General features: G+C 38.1%; 2 protein-coding genes across 5 annotated transcripts in view; both read right to left on the reverse strand.

The window, feature by feature from the left end:
• Positions 1-7,063, reverse strand: part of LOC106162159 (KAT8 regulatory NSL complex subunit 1) — a 28,300-nt gene extending 21,237 nt beyond the window's left edge. For 2 of the 3 annotated variants that reach the window (XM_087016791.1, XM_087016789.1), the window contains exon 1: positions 5,215-7,063. In XM_087016791.1, coding sequence (XP_086872917.1) covers positions 5,215-6,452 — 1,238 coding nt within the window. In that variant the 5' untranslated portion in view covers positions 6,453-7,063. The remainder of the gene's footprint in view (positions 1-5,214) is intronic. The other variant, XM_087016790.1, reaches the window with a different exon arrangement.
• A 5,436-nt stretch (positions 7,064-12,499) lies between these two features.
• LOC106164469 (uncharacterized) overlaps positions 12,500-20,405 on the reverse strand; it is a 34,769-nt gene continuing 26,863 nt past the window's right edge. For both annotated transcript variants that reach the window (XM_087016868.1, XM_087016867.1), the window contains 4 exons: positions 19,289-19,555; positions 17,776-18,299; positions 17,005-17,212; positions 12,500-14,139 (listed from right to left, as the gene is read on the reverse strand). In XM_087016868.1, the coding sequence (XP_086872994.1) occupies positions 13,877-14,139; positions 17,005-17,212; positions 17,776-18,299; positions 19,289-19,555 (1,262 nt within the window). In that variant the 3' untranslated portion in view covers positions 12,500-13,876. The remainder of the gene's footprint in view (positions 14,140-17,004; positions 17,213-17,775; positions 18,300-19,288; positions 19,556-20,405) is intronic.

The following is a 20,405-nucleotide window of genomic DNA, read 5'->3' on the forward strand; positions in this document are numbered from 1 at the left end:
TATAACCAGGCTGATAAATGGGCATATCTTTTAAGTCCTTTTCAACCTGTTTTCTCACAACATTCATTTTTACAATAACAAAGTAATGGTTTCTACATTACCAAGGTCATTCTTTCATGGGAACCAACCAAATGATGACACCTGCCTGTCTGTTTCGTCCATTATTCATCTGAATGCGTGTTAAAATTAACAAAATGCAGTTGGACATGTGTTGCCATCTTTAACTATCCTTACCTTTTTAACAGGATATATTTTCAATGCATTATCCTGCATGACCCACTTAACTCTGAAGGCCAAAAAAGTGCAGAAAAATGATCTCCGGGCTTCAGCCCAGATAATTTATACATAAATTCACTTACATAACTTGCTTATGTGACGCAGTGACTAGCAACAGAATATTTATCAGATAATGGATTTCCAGTACAGTGCGTTCAACACCTCAATGAGAAAAAATGGTCACATCATCAAGTAATTCTTAATAAGCAAGCTTACCTGACCAACTCGACTCTAAATACCATTTTAATTAACACCTTGAGAGCTCAGAGGATCGGATTAAAAGATGCTACATTTTTTTGTCAGGTGACTGGAGCAGGGGCAGATTCAGAGATATTTTCTGATGGTCTTTCAAAGTAACTTTGTTGACCCGTCCTCCATTTTTGACCGTCTTCCGACAGAAAAAATCGATACCCGTCAATGTAAACTTGAAAATCTGACCGTCTTCTGAAAGACCCAGAAGACGGCCTAAATCCGCCCCTGTGGAGGTCCATGTTCTAATAGTTTGCTTAACAAGCTGTATTTTAAACAATCAGAACACATGAATATTGACTGGCTAGCAGTGAAGAGAGATGACATATTAAACAGTCTACATCAAGCACCTCAGACAGCATCTGACATCAGCTAACATTTATCTGAAGTGCAAAAGGGAAATTCTAATTCAAGATCTTTACTGGTGCATCCCTCTCTTCACAGTGAATGGCCTCCATTATTCAAAGCCCCTAACGGTAACATTGACGCAAAACCTAGCACTCTTAGACCTCAAAGACCAAATTGATTTCTTGAAAGCGACAAAAAATTATTTATGTCTAAATGACGCAACTAAATGGTTAATCATCTAAACTTATAAATTATTTCAGGACAACATCTCTCTACTCCTTATAAAAAAGAATGTCAAAGCATGTTTTTATTTTGCTCAACTGTCTGTTTTTATTCACAAAGATGGCTGATGTTATATAAAAAACATCTATCTACATATGCAACGTGCTGTAGTCAATCTTTCCTCACCAGGAAAAACTTCCCAGACATGACAAACCAAAAATGTGCCCAACCACAATCACTTGATTATCCATGCAATGTTTCTGTACCCAGTATGAACACGTTCAGAACAGATGATCCTCAGACTCATTGACCCTTGACCCGCCAGCTCAATATGGCCGATCCCACATAAAAAGCGATGCCCCTGATTCCCCGTCTTCAAACGGACCATAAAACTGTTCGGAAGTTTAATTGGTAGGCCCCTGCAACAATTGCACGTGTGGAGGCGGGGAGATCATCAGGGAATTAGCAGCATCGTTTTTTAAGTGGGGGCGGCCATATTTAGTTGTTGAATCAGTCAGTACGCAGATCATTTGTCCTGAACGTGCTCTATGTCGTCCTTTAGGTCAACCCCCCCCCCTGTACGAAGTCAACTACTCAATTAGCCATAAAGGAAAAACAAAGGTGTTCACTGGGATCAAGTGCAAATTCATAGTTTAAAATTTTCTGCATTTCAGCCTGACGTATTGGTGACCAAGCACCATGGGCCCATACACATAGATGTATATATAACAAAACATTTTCAATCAAGGAAAAAAAGAAAAATATGAATTTCTTTCGTTTCTGACACTAATATGTACAAAATCAGGAATGCATTTATAATATTTCTTATCAATTCTTCCTGTTTCGGTTTCTGTTAAGGCAAACAATTGGGCAATACACTATTATTTTCCCAACAGCTCTGGCTAGAGCATGTACCCGATTCTGGGAAAATTTTGTTGTATAAATTTCCTGGAAAACTTATCAGTGCTACATATTAATGTCTAATACTCACTTTATGCCTTAAAGTACTTCATACCCTTTATGAACAGGAAGAACACAACCTGTGCCGACAGCGATATGCAGATTAGCCGACTTGACCGTAAAGTAAGCTTGGTTGAGAGAGAAGGAGCCAGTTTCACAGAACTTACACTAAAAACTGGTCTTTAAGTTTAAGACCAAATTTTATTCAGCTTTGCCTAAAATAATTCTTGTTACTGTACTAGGTAATGAATATTAAACTAAAACCTTAGAGATTTCCTGTCCCTACAGATGTGGTTGAATGTGAGCAAACACAAATCAGTCTAATCACACCATAAACCAACAACCTTAGATATTTACATATTTACTCATTCTCGGTATCATGAGACGGAGCAAGCTGACATCCTCCCCCCCTCCCCTCTTCCTTGCAGTGCAAATAATACTACCTAGGAGATAAAATACATACATTCCTTGCAGGGCTTTTCCTTTTCAATCAATCAACATCCATTGTTCCACTTTTCTTCACAGCTGAGTATGACTCAACCTCTATATCATATACATGTCTGGTCTCGCTCTCAGTCAATGCTGTGCTCAGACAGTATTTCCCCTAATCTAAGCTTTGCTACAGGCTTCTAGACGAACCAACTGATGTATAAAACTTCTCATTTTTCGTAGGTTTACATTACACATATGGTAGTGGGGATAGTAGTCTGCAGCCATATTATAGATAGATCTACAAAAGCAGCTGTTCTATAAAGAGTTAACACATGTTGTGAAAATATCCACCTCTGTGGTTAAAGGGTTAAAAGGCCCAAGGTGAAAGTGCCAAGGGCAGAACAACAGTGTCCATTCATCACTACCAGGTTGGTCTGCATAATTACAGTGCTGCTTGTAGGAGGGATTAAAAGGATTAACAGGAAAACCCTCCCAAATGCATGTAATGAAAAAATAGATTATTTATAATTTACCTTTTTTAACTAGAAGAGTTGAAGACCTCAAATGAAAAGATTGTCTACAGAACCTGATATTCTATCAGGCTTTGCACAAGTTATATGAGGCTGAACATTTCCATAAGTATTAAAATTAAAACACCCATCCTTTACGTCATAATAGGACACAAATTACGTGCCAAACACTCATTAACTTCCTGCTTAATTTTCCTTCGTGTCACCCCTTATGGAAAGATGCAATTAGGAAAACGTGATTTGTGGATGTCACACATTTCAGGCTGATATGAACTCTGGGGTTTTCTTAAAATTCAAACCGTTCCACATCTAGTTGCCACTAGTAGCTGCAATGTTAAAACTGTCTATCCCATCAGCCATCATTTACTTTCAAAAAAAAAAAAAAAAAAAAAAAAATTCCTGGTGCAGCTGCACCTTCACCTTGCTTCTCACAGATAAATTATTCCTAATCACCAGTGGTTTTCATTCCCATTACCTTACATCACAGCACAATGTGTTTCGAGAACAATCTTTGCTCAAACATTCACACATTTATTTGCAACAGAATCAGCAATGTTTCACTAGTGCCAAACCATAGATTAAAAGCTAAGTTTACACTAGCACTAAATTTGGATCGCAACAGTGGACAATGGTTCCATAGCAATTTAGTTTCTAACTCTAATAACATATTTAATCAACAATGTCTATGATTTGGGTCATGGCATCACCTTGCCCTTTGACCGACTTCACAAAGGGCTTGTGTGGCCTTGGATCAAACCAGGGTCGCATCAGTTGACCCAGTGTAAACAGTCCTTAGGTTCTACTATCAGGAGTATGTCACTGATTGCCTCCGTCCCCAATCAATGATCAGAGATAGCCTAGAACCTGGCGGATGGGAGCTTCCTACAGGCACACATATAACGGCTGTCTGTACCTGAAGCCTCATGGTACATAGTCAATACATTGAACTACTGCATATTCCAACTGACATTTTAGGTCAATAATGCGTACCATATTGCATGCATGCGGAGTGTCGTGTTTGGTAAATTTGGTTGCTGATTATTGATGCTGACTTTGCATAAACCAATGTTGCATATACATTGTCTAGCAGATGTGATGCAAGCAGCTAAGACATTGCCATTGCTGCATTTTAATCGCCCTTATTCTGAGAAAACTTTCCTTTTCTCTTACATGATTGTAATTTCAACAGCATATGCTACAATGTTGAAAATATAAATGCTCGAGACTGTAATGCAAGTTGTCAATTGAGGATGGGCTAGAAAGTGTGTGTGTGTGTGTGTGTGTGTGTGTGGGGGGGGGGGGGGGGTCGTTTGAAATCCTGACCTTCTATAGGAAAAAATGTAGTCAATAATCCTTGATCAATGCAAGTTAATAGTATATGCAGAACAAAATATATATTCCTACAATGTGGAGAACAAAGCTAATATATTCAATGAAATAAATAATTTAACAGATCAATTCAATATGGGTCATAACACATTAAATATGCGGATTTCTCTCACCATGACCTTGGGCACATAAACCTATTAGAGAGTATTCATTTTCAACAACAGTTACAAAGCTTGAAGATGCCACAGATTGAAATGGGTTAAAGTTCATTCTGGCACATATAAATTCTCTTGGCTGGGGATAATTGCTTTACGCATGCATTTTTTTTCTACAGCATGTTGCATGCACTCACATTTACTGATGGTATTCACCTTTCTTGACCTATTTATTTTTTTACTATGGATACAAAATACACTGTTACCAATTCTCATCTACATCTTTGAACACATTACAGTATGCATTGTGGTTATGAAGTTACTAGTTTATTAATGACCTATATGTACATATAACTGCAGTAATTGTCACGATAGCCAAATGTCATGGCTTATTATGAAACCATAAAAACTGTCAGGGAATTTGGTGTGGAGCCGCTGGCGGGTACTGTACATGTAAACAGCAAAGGGGGGGGGAGAGAAAGCCCCCCCCCAAACTTTTTCTGACAATAAAATCTAGGTTAAAAATTGCTGCTGAAGACGACCTCACACTAATAAAAGCTTTATATTCTCTTTTAAAGTATCTGATAAGAGAAAATCCACAAATACAATTATGATTCCCTCTTCCTCCTTTTAAGTGTAATTTATGTATTAAAAGATAAACATGAGGACCATTCACAACATCAAAATGTTATTTCTCTATCTGGCATACTTACAGTGGGAGTTGATGTTTTGTTGGTTCACACTCTTCCCAGTCCATTTCATCACAACTTTCACCTCCAGAACTGCTCTCTGTGGCATCTGAGTCGATCGCAGATTCTGCATGTCGTAAATTCATTGATAAATTCCCAGCCGTTCTATCTATATCATCACAAAGTTCTTCGTCCAACGTTAACACACTACGAGAGTCTGTATTGTTGCTTGAGAGGCGCTGGCGCAGTGTTATCTGCGACGCCTGCAGTCTACGAACCAGATTTACTAACGATGCAGTGGACAAATTTTTTACATCCTCACTCTGGAGAAGTTCAGTTTTGAGATCAGTGGTAGGTAACAGATTAGGATCTGGGAGCCTGTTGCTGTTTGCTATGGACTGTAGATTACGATGCTGCGTGGTTACAAACCCCATCATCTGTTGCCGCGTGTGTGTGACTGCTTGCTGAGCCTGCAAGCGCCTTAGGCGTTTCAACAAACGTGTGGCACGTTTCTCAAGATGTTGTTGTCTGTGCGAACTGTCATTGTTATTTTCTGGACGAGAGGATCCAGAGTTGTTTGTTGTCGCCTGTGACTCTCTACTGCTCCCAGCAACATTGGTCACTGGCTGATCTGGCCCATCGTCCGTAGAAGACTGGGCAGCATTGTTGTTTACATTATTAGCATTCTGTGCATTGGAGTCCGAGTTCAAATTTGTACTTTTAGGCACTTTGGAGTTCTGTAGTGTTACACTGGTAATAGTTTTGGTATTTCCATTGGTGGCTCTCTGCAAGCCATTTTTCCCATTGGCAGCTGTAACTGAAATTGTCTTGATAATCTTTGAATGAGTCATTTTGTCACCATTTTCCATAGCAATATCACCGTTTGTGGACACTTTCCCTTCAGACAATCCACTAGATAAGTAGTGATTGTGGTGATTGTTGTTTCGATTCGTTCCCAGGGCAAGTTTGATTATTCTGCTCTGATGAGCAAGGTTCAGAGTTCTTGTATCAAGATTTTTGTGAATGTGTGATGCTAGAGTTATCTGAGGCTTGTTTGCAGTTTGATCAACTGGCGATCGTCGAGTTAGCAGGTCTGTATCGCCGGGATTGGCAATATGGTCTCTGCCGTTGACGATGGACGAAGTATCACCGTTGGGTGAACTGGGAGAGAGCTTTACACGGGCTTGGGTGGCAGCCTCCGCAGTCAAAGCAGGCGCCATCGTCGCCATGCACCACAGCCTTAGAGGCAGGGGGCCGGACATTGAGGGCCCCTCATGGGTGCCAAGCCCTGTGAAGGGATCAGAAGATTAAACAGTGACTACATTAATTTTTCTTATGTCACGATCGTATCAGTTCAGTCACCTGCTGCCAAAAATGCGGATTTCCGAGGTCACCTTTTATGAAACACGTGACTGCGTTAGTGCGTAAGATGCTATTTCAGGAGGGGCTTGATTCAAAGCTCTTAATGAAAATTGTGCACAATAAAAATTGTAGATTTATATCTCTTCGTGTTACAATTTACCATATTTACTTAGATCTCTTGACAGAGCCTCATATTATCAGCGATCGAAACAATAAAATTTGGCTTATTCATCATACCACGTGACTCCACGTCTGTCTGGCGATTTTTTCTTCGACGCCCTGTGCACTGGTGTTTTCAAATCCTTCGTAATGTCCTTTAAAATCCGTGATTTGGCTTGAAACTTCTAGAGGCTAAAGATGAAACTGTTCCCTTCAAATTGATGTTTAAATTAAGTCCGCCAGTGGTCTCTGTTGCCTACAATCCTGCATGAAATTTAATCACGTAATGGCGAACATCGATCTTTGTATGTGAGATCCACCACAATACAAGAATGCAGGAGGCCCATGTTTTATTGAGGGGTTGCGTCAATTGGAGGATCCCCCTCTAGTAGCAATTGCTCATTGGCTGTTGCGGTTTGTTATGGGCAAGTATTGCAATGAAGTTACTCCCCTCTGCAGAGAGTAATTGAAGAGAAAATTGTTATAATAAGCTTTCGTATGTTTGAGAAAATAAACGTGTGAACTATTTTAGCAATTTACCATTTATCTTTTTTTATATAAAATCAATAGAATTCTAAATTGTTTTGTATCAAGGTTAATACATTGCCTGAGAGATATTGACCATAAGTGGGGTAAGACTGATATGGAGGGAAAGCGCATTTCATCTCCTCTTGCCGCGAAAATCCTGAAACAAATAAGGGAATTGCGCATTAATTTAGTCTCAATTCATTTAAATTACAATTTACGTTAATGGCTTAATGTTGCTCTGTGCTTTTAGATTAGGCTATCTTGACGACTGTAGCACACATCAGTGGCAAATTCTTGCTTTATTCTATCTGCGACTTCAGATTGTAAAACAAAGGTTTCTTTATTTTCATAAAAGAAAAAGGAAAAAACTATAGACTCTATGCTTTCAATTGAGTAGGCCTATTCTGAAATGAAAACCACATTTAACCTACATGCCGACCTTTGGATTGTTCATTTAGTTTCTATATAATTTAAACATTATACAAACATATTACAACTAGACGGAGAACAACATGTTATTGGTCCCCGGGCCAGTAGGGCCTACTAATAAACTGTATGATGCAAAAATTGCATTTACTTTAACCATGCTTGAAAGTAAAGGATCTGAAGTTCCTACAGTGTGCCACAGCCGTAATAAATCTTCCGGAATAAAGGTCCTCTTATGATTACGTTTTAATTAGGACCAAAGATATGCATTAAGGCGGCAGAGAGAGGGTTCAGCGTAGGCCTAAAAAGTAGACCGTATATAGGGCCTATAGGCCTACTGTAGGGCCTATATAAGCAAAGCGCTAAATATAAACCAGTAGGCCTATGAACAGACCTCTATAAAGTCATATTTTAATTTATTTCTGAATACGATTGTGGAACGCCGACTCCACCGCAGGTTGTCCCGTCGACGCCCCAACGCCAGAAGAAAAAGCGTATGTAATTATCGCACAGAGAAAAGATGTTTTTCAGTCGAATAATGAATGGGCACAAATAACACAATGGTGGAATTGAGGAGCTGGCTTCGTCCTCGTTAGCAGTACTGGGGGATCTGTGGCAATCAGATGTAAATGAAACATATATGTCTAAGAAACGCATCAGTCTGTTTTAAAACGAAGACGTGCCGAAAAGCATGATGTCTTTATAAGTAGGCCCTATACCTACCAATAACATACACATTTTGCTTATAAACATCTTGCGTTAGATCAAAATGAATAAACCTTCTGTGTAACTCCCGGTTTTACATCAAAATTTAGGTATGATTCATCCAGTTGTGATGTTCAAAAGGCCAATATATGAAATCTAACACTGGACTCGTGACAACTGTATTACAACGTACCAGCAGTGTCACCTACAGTATTAGTGACAGTTCCCAGATGATGTCCTTGTGATAAAGGACAAAACGTCGGAGAACAAAACGTCGGAGTTTCTGCATAACATCTACATGTAGCAGATGTACGTGAGTGTCCAGTATGAGATGATGAATACCTTTGCCTCCTGGTTTTAGAGTTAAGGAATTATTTTGTGCCTGCTGAAGCTTATGACAGCAAAAAAAATTTCATTGTTATTTATTATTATTATTATTGTTATTATTATTAAAATAACAGCGGTTTTAACAGTGTATATACCGTGGTTCGTAATTTATTACTTTTGGCGGGGTTAAGTTTATTTCTCTTATGTTCACTAAGGGCGGATATAGACCTTTTTGTCGGTAGTGATAAAAACTTGCAGATTAGTTTGACTTTTTGTAGTAAACAGCTGAATTAATAACAACGTCGAACAAGGCAAATAGGTTCTTTGTGTAACTGCTCATAATACCTAAAATGGGATCTATTGTGAATACATACATCATATTATACGTGGAAACTCCATTATTTCAGGTGGTATTGTAATGACATAAAAAAAACTATATGTGCCCAATTAAATACAGACTATAAGCACTCTGAATAGTCTATCAATCCCCAAAGTTTGAACTTCTTAATCCCAATGGTCTAGGGGGAAATCGCAGAAATCACAATGTGTAATAATAAAAGAATCGTCCGACAGTTCCTACCCCCGCACTAAAATTCCGAAGGACCCATGCACATTACTGGTGATGTACATGTAGGTCTATCAATCACCAATGTTTGAACCTCCTCAGTCTATGTATTGATCTAGGATAGATAGTGGAAATTACAAACGCATGGACTAACGGACGTGCGGGAAAACATGATGTCACAAAAGTACGGGGATAACAGAAATACATGTACCAGTAGATCTACCTGTAGGCCTGTCTTTCCTCTACCGGTCCTGTCTACAGCAATTTTGTCTGTCTTATGGGCATTATCCACGCTAACAGGCCTATCAATCCTCACAGTTTCAACTTTGTCACAAAACCTGCGATAAAAACAGCCATATGTCAAATAGAAGTATTGTCCTTATTAAAATAAGATTAAAATGGTGTCTATCCAATTAATTCTCACCATCGTGATAACGTAAGCCGTCATAACAAGTGTAAACCACAAACAGTTAGGCCTACGTGTCTTGAAAAAAAGTGTTTCCCGGGTTTGACTGTGCTGTAATTGCACAGTGAGTGGCACTAGTATATAGCTCTTTTTTTTCCTGATATCTTTCACGTCACCCTTGTCTATTGTTTTGCCACATAGAGGTATACCATCAATGTGATATATCATCCCTTTGTTACATGATCCTTTTGTTATATTATCCCTGTGTTATGTCAACCCTGTGTTATATGATACCTGTCAGTGTGTTATGTTCCATTTTCTAATAATTAAAATCAGGGGCGGATTGAGGCCGTCTTATGGAAGACGGTCAGATTTTCAAGTTTACATTGACGGGTATCTAATTTTTTCTGTCAGAAGACGGTCAAAAATAGAGGATGGATCAACAAAAGAAAATTTTGGAAGACGGTCTGGATCCGCCCCTGTAAAAAAAGGGTATAAGGGGTACGGCTTTTTTTTTTTACCCAAAACTGGCATAAACGTAAAATATTTGGTGTTTATGACATTCAAACTAGAATTATTGATAGAGAATGATTATTGATTTAGTCAATAAATTGATCGTTAATAAAATACACAACATCAGAAATGTATTACACTGTTAAAGCACCGTTGTGTTATAGCCTTGGAAATTAGGAATTTGACGATTTAAGACTAAATTTAAAAAGGAATCAAACATGCGACCTAAAACAGATTTTAATGTCATACATTGGCAAAAATTCGGTGTCGCCCAGAACAAAGTTGAAAATCGTTTTTCTATTCAGGCATGACGTAAAGGTCGGGGAATGCTATGCTGAAGTTCGTTGATTTAACTTTTTCAGTAGATATCCACAGTTATGTCTTTGGCTTATTTATGACAGTTTGTCTGCTATCAATCGAGAATTTTGGCATGAACTTTATTTCATCACACAAACTTGGCCTATAGTATAGAGTGCCGCTGTACAGCATAAACTCGCAGCTGACTAAAGATACAGTACTACTAAGAACCAAAACGCACATAATACACAAATATTTTAGAACAAAAAGATCATCACTCCATGGAGCTTTTAATCCCCTAAACCTGCATAGGCTGTATTAGGTATATGTTTTATGGACCGTTCAGTTAATTCCAATATGCCTTTTCTTTAAATTCACGTATTAAATTTGCAAGGACCAAGAATCTAACGCAAGTATTAAAGAAAATCCCTAGCAATGGCTGTGTGAATCTGTGGAGCATTTCCCAGATTTTTGCGACATACATTTCCAGAAGATTTTTATTTTCTACAATAGACTTACCTTACTAACTGTTATGTTGCCAACATCTTACACTGTAGCTCTGAAAATGCACATATCAGATCCTGACGAGTACACTTTTTATATCGAGTTTTTTATGTCAGTAAGCTTGAGTTAATATGTACATAAGTTGTTCACAATATCTTCACTGCATTGTTCACAGAGTTATTGGAATTTGATATTTCACAAGGTAAGGGGGCGCAAAAAGATAGGAAACGTTAAAACGCGCCTTATTATATACTTCTTTTTTTATTATCACTGATCGCCTTTGTAACAAATTTAATGGGCGAACATTAGAAAGCGTTTTTTAATACATCGAATAGCTTTAATACACTGTATTGAACTGAGCCTATGTAGAAATCGCGGTAAAATGCTCAGAATATGTACATAGTGTTGACAAACTTTAAACAAGGTATGGGGTTTGCATCTAAGAGACGTACATTACAGCAAAGAGCATTCGTACAGTTGTTGTGTTATTTAATTGTAAAAGTAGCAAGATACAGACTACGTAGTAATAGCATACGTAACATCCCTTTTCTAGAGATAATATGGGGAGTGAGGTGGGGTGGGGAGGGGGAGATTTCTTAACCATTTAGGTGCCAAAACAAGTATTTACCCTAGGATTTGCTTTTCATCAAAACGAAAAACATTTTTTTATATGCGGCACATTCACAGATTTAAAGTCTACTAAAGCATGTATTTGTGTTATGAGGCGTCGCTCACTGATCCATATGAACTCAAGGCGCGGTTATAATAAATTCTCCAGTAATATATATGCTGTGTGAGTAGAAAAATTACCAGCGAATTTTTTCGTGATTTTGTTAATTGAAATTGGGTATAAACAGAATAATAAACTACAGTCATTTTGTTTCACTTTTTGAGCAGTTGGGCCCGACCGTCTTCGCTCAAGTTTAAAGGGCGAATATTAAAAAGTGTTTATGTTTGATTGGGAAATTATATAATAAGACGCTTAGAAAAACACAGTCGTACGTTGTTTGTAAAAGTGTTTATAGCCTTGTTCAGAATGTCGCACCTTCTATTGCTGTAAAGACACTCTTCACCGACGTCACTAGCGTTTAAATTGGCCAGACCGTAGCAGACGATAATTTGGATGTTCCTGCTCACTAATCTGAGGCTCGAGATCACAAACGGCAATTTTCTTTTATGAGACCTGAACTAACTACATAAAATTGTAATGAGTGGATGGACCGCTGAATCGTGTCTTTTAATGCTTAAAAGAGAGACGTTTTAAAACAAAATTTACATGCAGTTTGGGGCATTTTTGAGTGCATGGCAGAACGCGTCCGGCGCGGGGAAACTTTTAACTTTTCTTACAGCTATATCCTTACACGTATAAGCAAAAACGCTGAGTACGTACCTCATTATATTCTTTAAAATGCACTAATTCAAAAGTCAGTGATCGACTTAATTCGTTCAGTGAATTCAAAGGAATTACTGTCGAAAATTTAACATGTCAGCACTTTTTCAAAGACAAATACATGTGATTGATATATATAAATATATTTTCCACATATGACAATCATAATTTTCATCACGCACATTTGTAAGGACACGTTTATTTGTAATTGTTTTATTCTTGTTTAAATCTCATAACTAATAATCCGATGTTTAATCTGAAATACGGGTCACGTTTGGTACTGGCAAAACCATAGAAACATAATGTTACCATAGCAACATAATCAAAATTGTGAAGTGACTTACTTCACTGATCGAGCTTTACTACATGTATCTGATCATATGATTTGATGCATTTGATATATGCTGATAGGTTATCAACCTTTTCGTCACTAAAATAAACCCATATTCGGAACCTAAAATTTTATTCAGCAGAGGCAAAAATTTTTTTCTATCATATCTTGCAAACGGAGCACAAATCAGTTACCACAATTTCATAGTGATTGGGTTATGAAACATTTGGCTGTGTGAAGGGTTGCATTATTGCTGCAAAGAAATGGAAATCGTGGAAAATATTTATGGTGGCCGAAGCTGCCCTAGGGTCGAAGGTGCCCCGGTCTCCCCAACAAATTATACACCAGCAGCTACCATTCGCCTTTTTCACCAGTTATTTTACACTCAAAATCAATGCATTTACAACATCCTGAAGTCCACAATTTTTATTCCTGTTAAGCTAATACTAATGCAGTGAACATAAAGAAATATATTACTTCATGTAAAATAGGTTCTTTTTTCTTAGGCGCAGATTTTTAAATCAAGATAAAGCACATTTCGTTCTTGATAGCTACACATCTTTTAATTAAAATTTATATCTTTTTAAACCATCTGATTCAATAAAAACTTCATCATTAGTACAAATAAATATAAATATATATAATATATGTTAATATATGTAAATCTAGTTGGATCACCAAACATTTCCGATTTCAATCGAGGAATCAGTGGGTGCCCTGCCTTTAATTAATGACTTACTAATGTAAACATCTGAAAAGTCATTTAAGAGAGGTTCCCGAGTTCATCCAGTAGTCTTCAGAATTGTATACATATCATCTTATCAATGTATGATTAAGGGAAAGTATAGCAGGAAAGTCTCCCCCCCCCCAAATTTTCTTTGGATAGTACACCTTCCCCCTTTGTTCTTCTTTAAAAACAGTATAGCAACCAAAACAAGTGATATCCAAGCAATTTTTCTCCTCTAAAATTGCTTTATGTATAATGGTGAAATTACTCTTGCCTGCTGTTTTATACTTCAATTTTTTTTTTCATCTTTGTGCTTACAATGTCCTGGATCTGGCAGTTCACAATTTTAATAATATCTTAGTAACTGGTACACAGATCATTATCACAATCATCATGTAGACAATTTACAAAAGTCACAAAATACATGGTACTGCTGTAATGATCCCCTACACTCTGTCATAAGTGACAAGGAATTCTGGGTAGCACTGGCCCCTGTCATAGACCACAAATTCACGAAAAAGTTTCTGAGCATCTCCAATTACGGAGTCGTGGAAATTTTCGTGTGTCCTGCACTTGGGGTCATTGCAGCCTGTTCCTGTGCAGGGTGGTCGCTGGAATTTCTTGATTTCTCTGCAGTAAAACACATCCCCCAATAGAACACGGCAAACAAACATCTTCAGACCAGTGGTTTGTCTATCACCTGTTGCATCTACAAAAATAAATAAACAAATAAATAAATAAATAAATATTAAATAAAACATAAGTAAATGAATAATTAAAAAAATGAAAAAAAAAAAACAAAACTAGAGGATCAGAGAGGCGATACCGCCTCCGGGTATTGTACCACCAGCTGGAGTAAGCACATTCATATGGAACTCCCCCAAAAAAAGGGACACCACCACCAGTCTTGTGCTTGACAAGCTCTATAAAATGCAATCAACAAGTTCTCAAAATATGCAAAAAAATATAACTAAAAATGGTACAATCAAGCTGATTTTCTAATTTAACCTGCATTTTCCTAACATTGATCACTCCTGTGATTGTCTAGACAATAGGCCTATTGGTTTTCCTTGAAATGTGTTGTCAGTGTTGCATATATGCTGACAAGAGAGCACATATCTGCTAGTTTTGAAGATATGAGGGGCAAGAAAATATGCAAAGCTCAGTTCATGGTGAAAAAATAAGGGCAAAGGTCAATTTCAATATCACAGTATATGAATAATTTCTATTCAAGTTCAATAGTAACCATGGGCATTTCTTTTCCAATTTTGGAGATTTAAAGACCAGAAAACATGCAAAAAGCAGTTCATCATAAAAAGTAGGTCAAAGGGCAATTTCAAGGTCACAGTTAGATTGCCAGTGTATGACTTCCTATTCAAGTTAAACAGCAACTTTGGGTGTATCTCTACTGGTTTTTGAGATATAAGGAAGGAAAATTTGCAAAGATCAGTTCATGCTGAAAATGAAGACAAAGGTCAATTTGAGGGTCACAGTTAGATTGCCAGTTTATGACTTCCTATTCATGTTCAATACTAACTATGGGCGTATCTTCGCCAGTTTTTGAGATATAAAGATCAGAAAATTTGCAAAGTGCAGTTTATCATGAAAAAAGGTCAAAAGTCAATTTCAAGGTCACAGTAAGACCGCATTCACAACGATTTGAGCCAGGCTTTAAAAATCCTGGGACTAAATATGGCGGACGTACATGAAAGGAAAACCGCCTAATCTTTTAGTAGTCTCTCCGCCTCTCACACGCCTCCCCACACGTCGTCCCTGCGGGGTAAAGTCATTAAATCTCAGCTCCGTTCGCCATGCCGAAGCTACCTGAGAAATATTAAGTGCGCATGCTCATCAATTAAACTCGAGGTGAAGAAAGCATGGTGGATGGAGGCGATCGAAGGAAAAAAGCTCTTCTGTTCTATTATCTTTCAAAATTGAGACGAAAAAGAAATGAATTGGCTATCTACGGAGATAAAGTCACCAGAGATATTCACGGAGATATTCAGGGAGATACCCAGCCCCAGTAGACGGAGGAGGAGGAGGAGGAGGAGGGCAGATTTTTTGCGTATGCAGTCTCGTCAGAGGGCGCAGTTCGTCCTAATGCTGATATTTGCCTTGTTCTCTACGCCTGATCGAACTGGAAGGGGGGAGGGTGTTTTCACGATTTTGATCCCGCTTCATAGCTGCTCTACGGGCCAATTCATTTCTTTTTCTCAGGTAGCTACCACATGGCGAACGGAGCCGAGATTTAATGACTGTACCCCGCAGGGACGACATGTGGGGAGGCGTGTGAGAGGCGGAGAGACTATTAGGAGATTAGGCGGTTTCCTTTCATGTACGTCCGCCATATTTAGTCCCAGGATTTGTAAAGCCTGGCTCAAATCGTTGTGAATGCGGTCTAAGATTACCAGCATATGACTTCCATTCAACTTCAATAGTAACTATGGACCTATCTCTGCCAGTTTTGGAGATAAAAGGGACAAAATAGTACGTACAATTTCAGAGTTACAATAATGTGCCATAAATTTCCTACAAAAGAAATTAATTGAAATAAAGAAAAGGTCATTTTGGTTGAAATTCTTGAAATGGGAGGTGCTCAGATGTTCCAGATGTTCAAATTTCATGAAAATAATGTCATTTTTGACCAGAAGTTGTCTGCCTCGCCAAGCCTTATGTTTTATCTTCCAGAGGTTCAAAATTTATTACACATTACCTTATTTCACAATTTGCTTTCACCACCACAATGTGCTTTTTGATACAACATACATGTAACTCGTAAACCGTATGGAAATAAAAAAAAATGGAGACCACCTACAGTGTTGGGCTTGCTATGCTCTACAAAATGCAAAAAAGAACAGGTCTCTAGCACCAACATTTCCCGAATTAGAGACAGTTTTCAGTTTCGGTCACTTATGGCCGCTACTCCCGTGAAAATGCACCAATTGACCCCTAACTCATGGCGATGAAAGATGACCTGAAGGGTAACACCTGCCAATAATATTATGGGTTAGGTCTGAGTAGTTTCTGAATAAAGCGCAAATAAATTTTTTTTCGTAATTAAAAATTCATTTTTTTGAAAATTTTGGCCCGTTTGAATAAAGGTCAAAGGTCAAATCCAAGGGCATATTTGAAATCTCCACATATGACTTTCAGTCAGCCGTCTATAGAAATTTTTCCCATAATTCCTTCGGTACAGTAGATAATTAGCATTTAATTTTGCCAATTTTGGACAAGGGTGCATTGCAATGAGCGCCACACCTAGACCCCTAAACCGATCAAGCCCAAATTTTACGTGGAGCGAGTTGAGATTATAGGTGACCTAAATCCAAGAGATGGGTACAGAGGCCCTTGTAGTCTAGGAGGAGAAGCGGTAACAGTAACATGGCAGCGGAGCCGGCGGAACGGACCGGACAAGACTAAAACCATGTGTACCGCCAGTGCCAACGTTGGTGGTACAATAATCATCCTTTTTAACAGTGCTGAATTCTCTCCTACAATTCACTGTTATACTAGTACATGCACCACAGACATGCATGCTCACTATATCTTTTGTTATATGCATTAATCCTCTTACCTGCATACTGGTCAGCTTTTGATGAGCTCTCAGCAGTATAAATCCCCTGTCCAAACATCCCACCCTCATTGGCAATTCTGAAGTCAACACCTGTGCTGCAAATGCTTCTGATGTTCTCCTTTTTGGTACCATGAAAGAGATAGTGCTCATTGATCTCCTCCAAGCGGTGCCGGTCAAGATGACCAATGCCCAGTGTGCTGGTCAATACCTGTATAATGAAGAGCAGCAAAAAAAAAAAAAAAAAAAAAATGAGAAATAAATTTATGTTCCTTAATTGCACCCAGGAGATTCAGGCCCATAGCCAAATTTTTTTTAAAGGGGAGTCATTTTTCTGAAAACCATGAAATCTCCATGAACCTACTAGTAGACCAAATTTTACTCAGAGCTGACCTTTTACTGGCAAAAGGGGCAGCTTGTTAGCTGTTCCCCCTTCTGGCTACAGGTCTGCGATTGTTATATCTGTCATGTAAACTTACATATACATACATCATACATACATACATACAAACATGTGTATGCTTGCTATTCATCAATTAAATTGCTACACCTTTACTCTCATACACCAGGAATTAACCTATTCAACTTAAATTTTAAATACTTACGTAAAGAATGTCAAACAGACAAAAATTAAGCAACATATGCTGCTGATTTTTCAGTGGGATATGAAAAGATGACAGGTTAGCCTTGTTTTTTAAAATTAACATCTTATGCTTGCAAAATGTTTTTTTATATAAATATATATGCACAATCATCTTCAAACCATATACATACCTTTGCAAGGTTAGAATCAACAGTGTAGAATGGTCTTAAAGTCCCATCCTGGTACTTCTGACAATGCTCCTTTTTAATGAAACCATACTTTAAATATTGTTGTGGATTCTCCACTCTTTCAACTTTCGTAACTTTGATGTTTTGATAGCCTGCCAGTCCCTTGGCATCTCGTCCATGCCCAACTAAATGTGCCTGCCATGTCTTTTGAAGCATCTCAGTAATTGCCTGACACATTTTGTCATCCACTGGGAGTAGTTGGTAATTTTCTGGACCTTTTTTTGGACTGATGACACTGCCCTTTCCCTTGTATTTCTTGGACCAATATTGTGGTGCACATATTGTGGTACTTTCTGCCAATGCGGCAATATGATCAGCCCGGCTGCCATGTTGTAGGGCTTGTTGTAGTTTCCAGGACTCAGAACTGCATTCTTTTATTTTACTGGAAAAGAAGCTCATGGCATCTGCCCTGAAGCTGTAAACTTTTGATGCCTCACCCTTGATAAGGACAACTGTGGTTTTCTGGTCTGAAATAGAGGAAATTGATCTTGATACACTGAATTTTTTTGGCTTAGAGATAAATCTTCAGTGTTCAGGGACCAAATATTTACACACTTCATCTTATGGGTGATGTCATAATTGTGATTTTGAGGTAAAAATGCAAAAACTAGTTTCTCAAAAATTTCCTTTATGTATAGGCATCCATGAACACAATTTAATGCCATTTAGTGCTATAAAACCCTGCCAGAGATTTTTCATAAAGGCCCTAGTTCAGATCTAATCATTAATAAAGCAAACTAATGCATTTTAAAAAACAAAAATCTGTAATTAGGGGCTCATAACTCCATAACAAAAACATTTGAGCCAAAATGACTGTAAGGGTTTGCAGCCCACACACTTGTGGTCGACTATGCCAATTTTTGTGATAAAATCTTGTTCAGGGATGAATTTACACCCCACACCGACTGCTTTCACACCTCAAAAAAGAAAGATGTTAAATTGACAATTAAAGCTTTGAATTGCCTATGCAAATAACAGCAACCCGAAATATGAATGCCAATACTTTTATATTTTCAAGGGGATTTTTATTGTTTTAAATCAGCACAAAAATAGATGCATTATAGAATAATTTGATGCAGGAAAAGCTTCACTTTCAGTATCTGGTTGATAATTCACCCTTGCAGTACCCTTAACAGCTTAAAAGGGCTGCCAAACCTTAGGTGGTCAGGTTCATATGGACAATATATACCTGTATGCATGGTCTGTGTGGCTACTTAAAAAAAACTTTTTCTTATTCCCAATTCTATTTGATTTCAATACATGTATAAAACTGAACAGTGTATAGAGGCCTCATCTGCCAGTTAGTATGGACTGCATATACTGGATTATATTAGTAATTGTATTTGGGTATATGTATGTATTCACTTATCAATGATAGCTAGGTCACATAAAATCACAACAACGATAATTTCAGACAGGCAGGAATTAACACAGGAATGTGATGCCCAGAACAGACCTATACTTATTCCTACACCCAGTGCCTTAGCCTTGTCTTGCAGTGGTGCTAGGTCTTTCTTTGGCAAACTTCTTATCACATCTTCTATAATCCGCTCCTCTTTGTAGTGTTTTTTCAACAGGTCTTGAATGCAGCGGGTGACAATAGCAACACCCTTCTTGGTACCATATATAAAGATGGTGCTCGTGACTGGTGAACCACGGATCCCTGAGGATGCAGCCAAAGCAGTGGCTTGAGGTGGGGGTCCAGCATCATCACTACCAGAATCTATGATAAAAGAACATTAAATGAATTACATTAAAAACTTGAAAATTTAGTCAGTTTTGAAAGTTTGTCAGAGGACGATTCTCTGCTGACATAAATTTTTACACTTAAAAAATTTTGTCAAACTTGAAAATGGCCCTCTGGATAATTTTGAAAAGTTCTTCACCTAAGATGGCCATGTCAGATTCAGGCATTTTCAAATATTGATTAATTTTTTAGTGACAGAATTTTCAAGTCTTTACCATAAATGTACATGTATCTTGCACACATAAGGCATTTACTTTATCAGACAACTTTTGCATCTGGTCCCAGCCCCTTCAAAGATTGTGATGCACCACTTTCACTTTCAAACTTCACTTCAACTACTGACACACTGTGATCTAAAAATATTTTACAATTTCCAACTCCACCACCAATCAACCGATGCACCACTTTCACTTTACAACTATTGTTCCTCATCTATTGCACAGTGTATACAGTCGATCACTTTCACTTTATGACTGTCCTTCCTCATCTGTTACCCATGGTAGTGCTAGAAATCACTTTCAGATTAAAAACTCTTCTTCATCACATGATTTGCTTTGCTATACACCATTTTTACTTTAAAATTCTTCTTCCTCCTCTGTAACACAGCAATACCCAAACAAAAATGGCAAGCTTGCAATTCATTGCTATTGCAAGCTTGCGGCAAGCTTGATTCGCAAGCTCGGAATTGGAACCTCGCGACGAGCTAGTAATTGAAACCTCGCGGCAAGCTAAAATCGCAAGCTTGCAGCAGGCCAAACTGCAAGCTTGCGACAGGCCAAACCGCAAGCTTGCAGCAAGCCAAACTGCAAGCTTGCGGCAAGCTTAA

This window comes from Lingula anatina, chromosome 7 (genome assembly GCF_051362555.1).
Source record: "Lingula anatina isolate TDL-2025a chromosome 7, LinAna3.0, whole genome shotgun sequence".
Lineage (NCBI taxonomy): Eukaryota > Metazoa > Brachiopoda > Lingulata > Lingulida > Lingulidae > Lingula > Lingula anatina.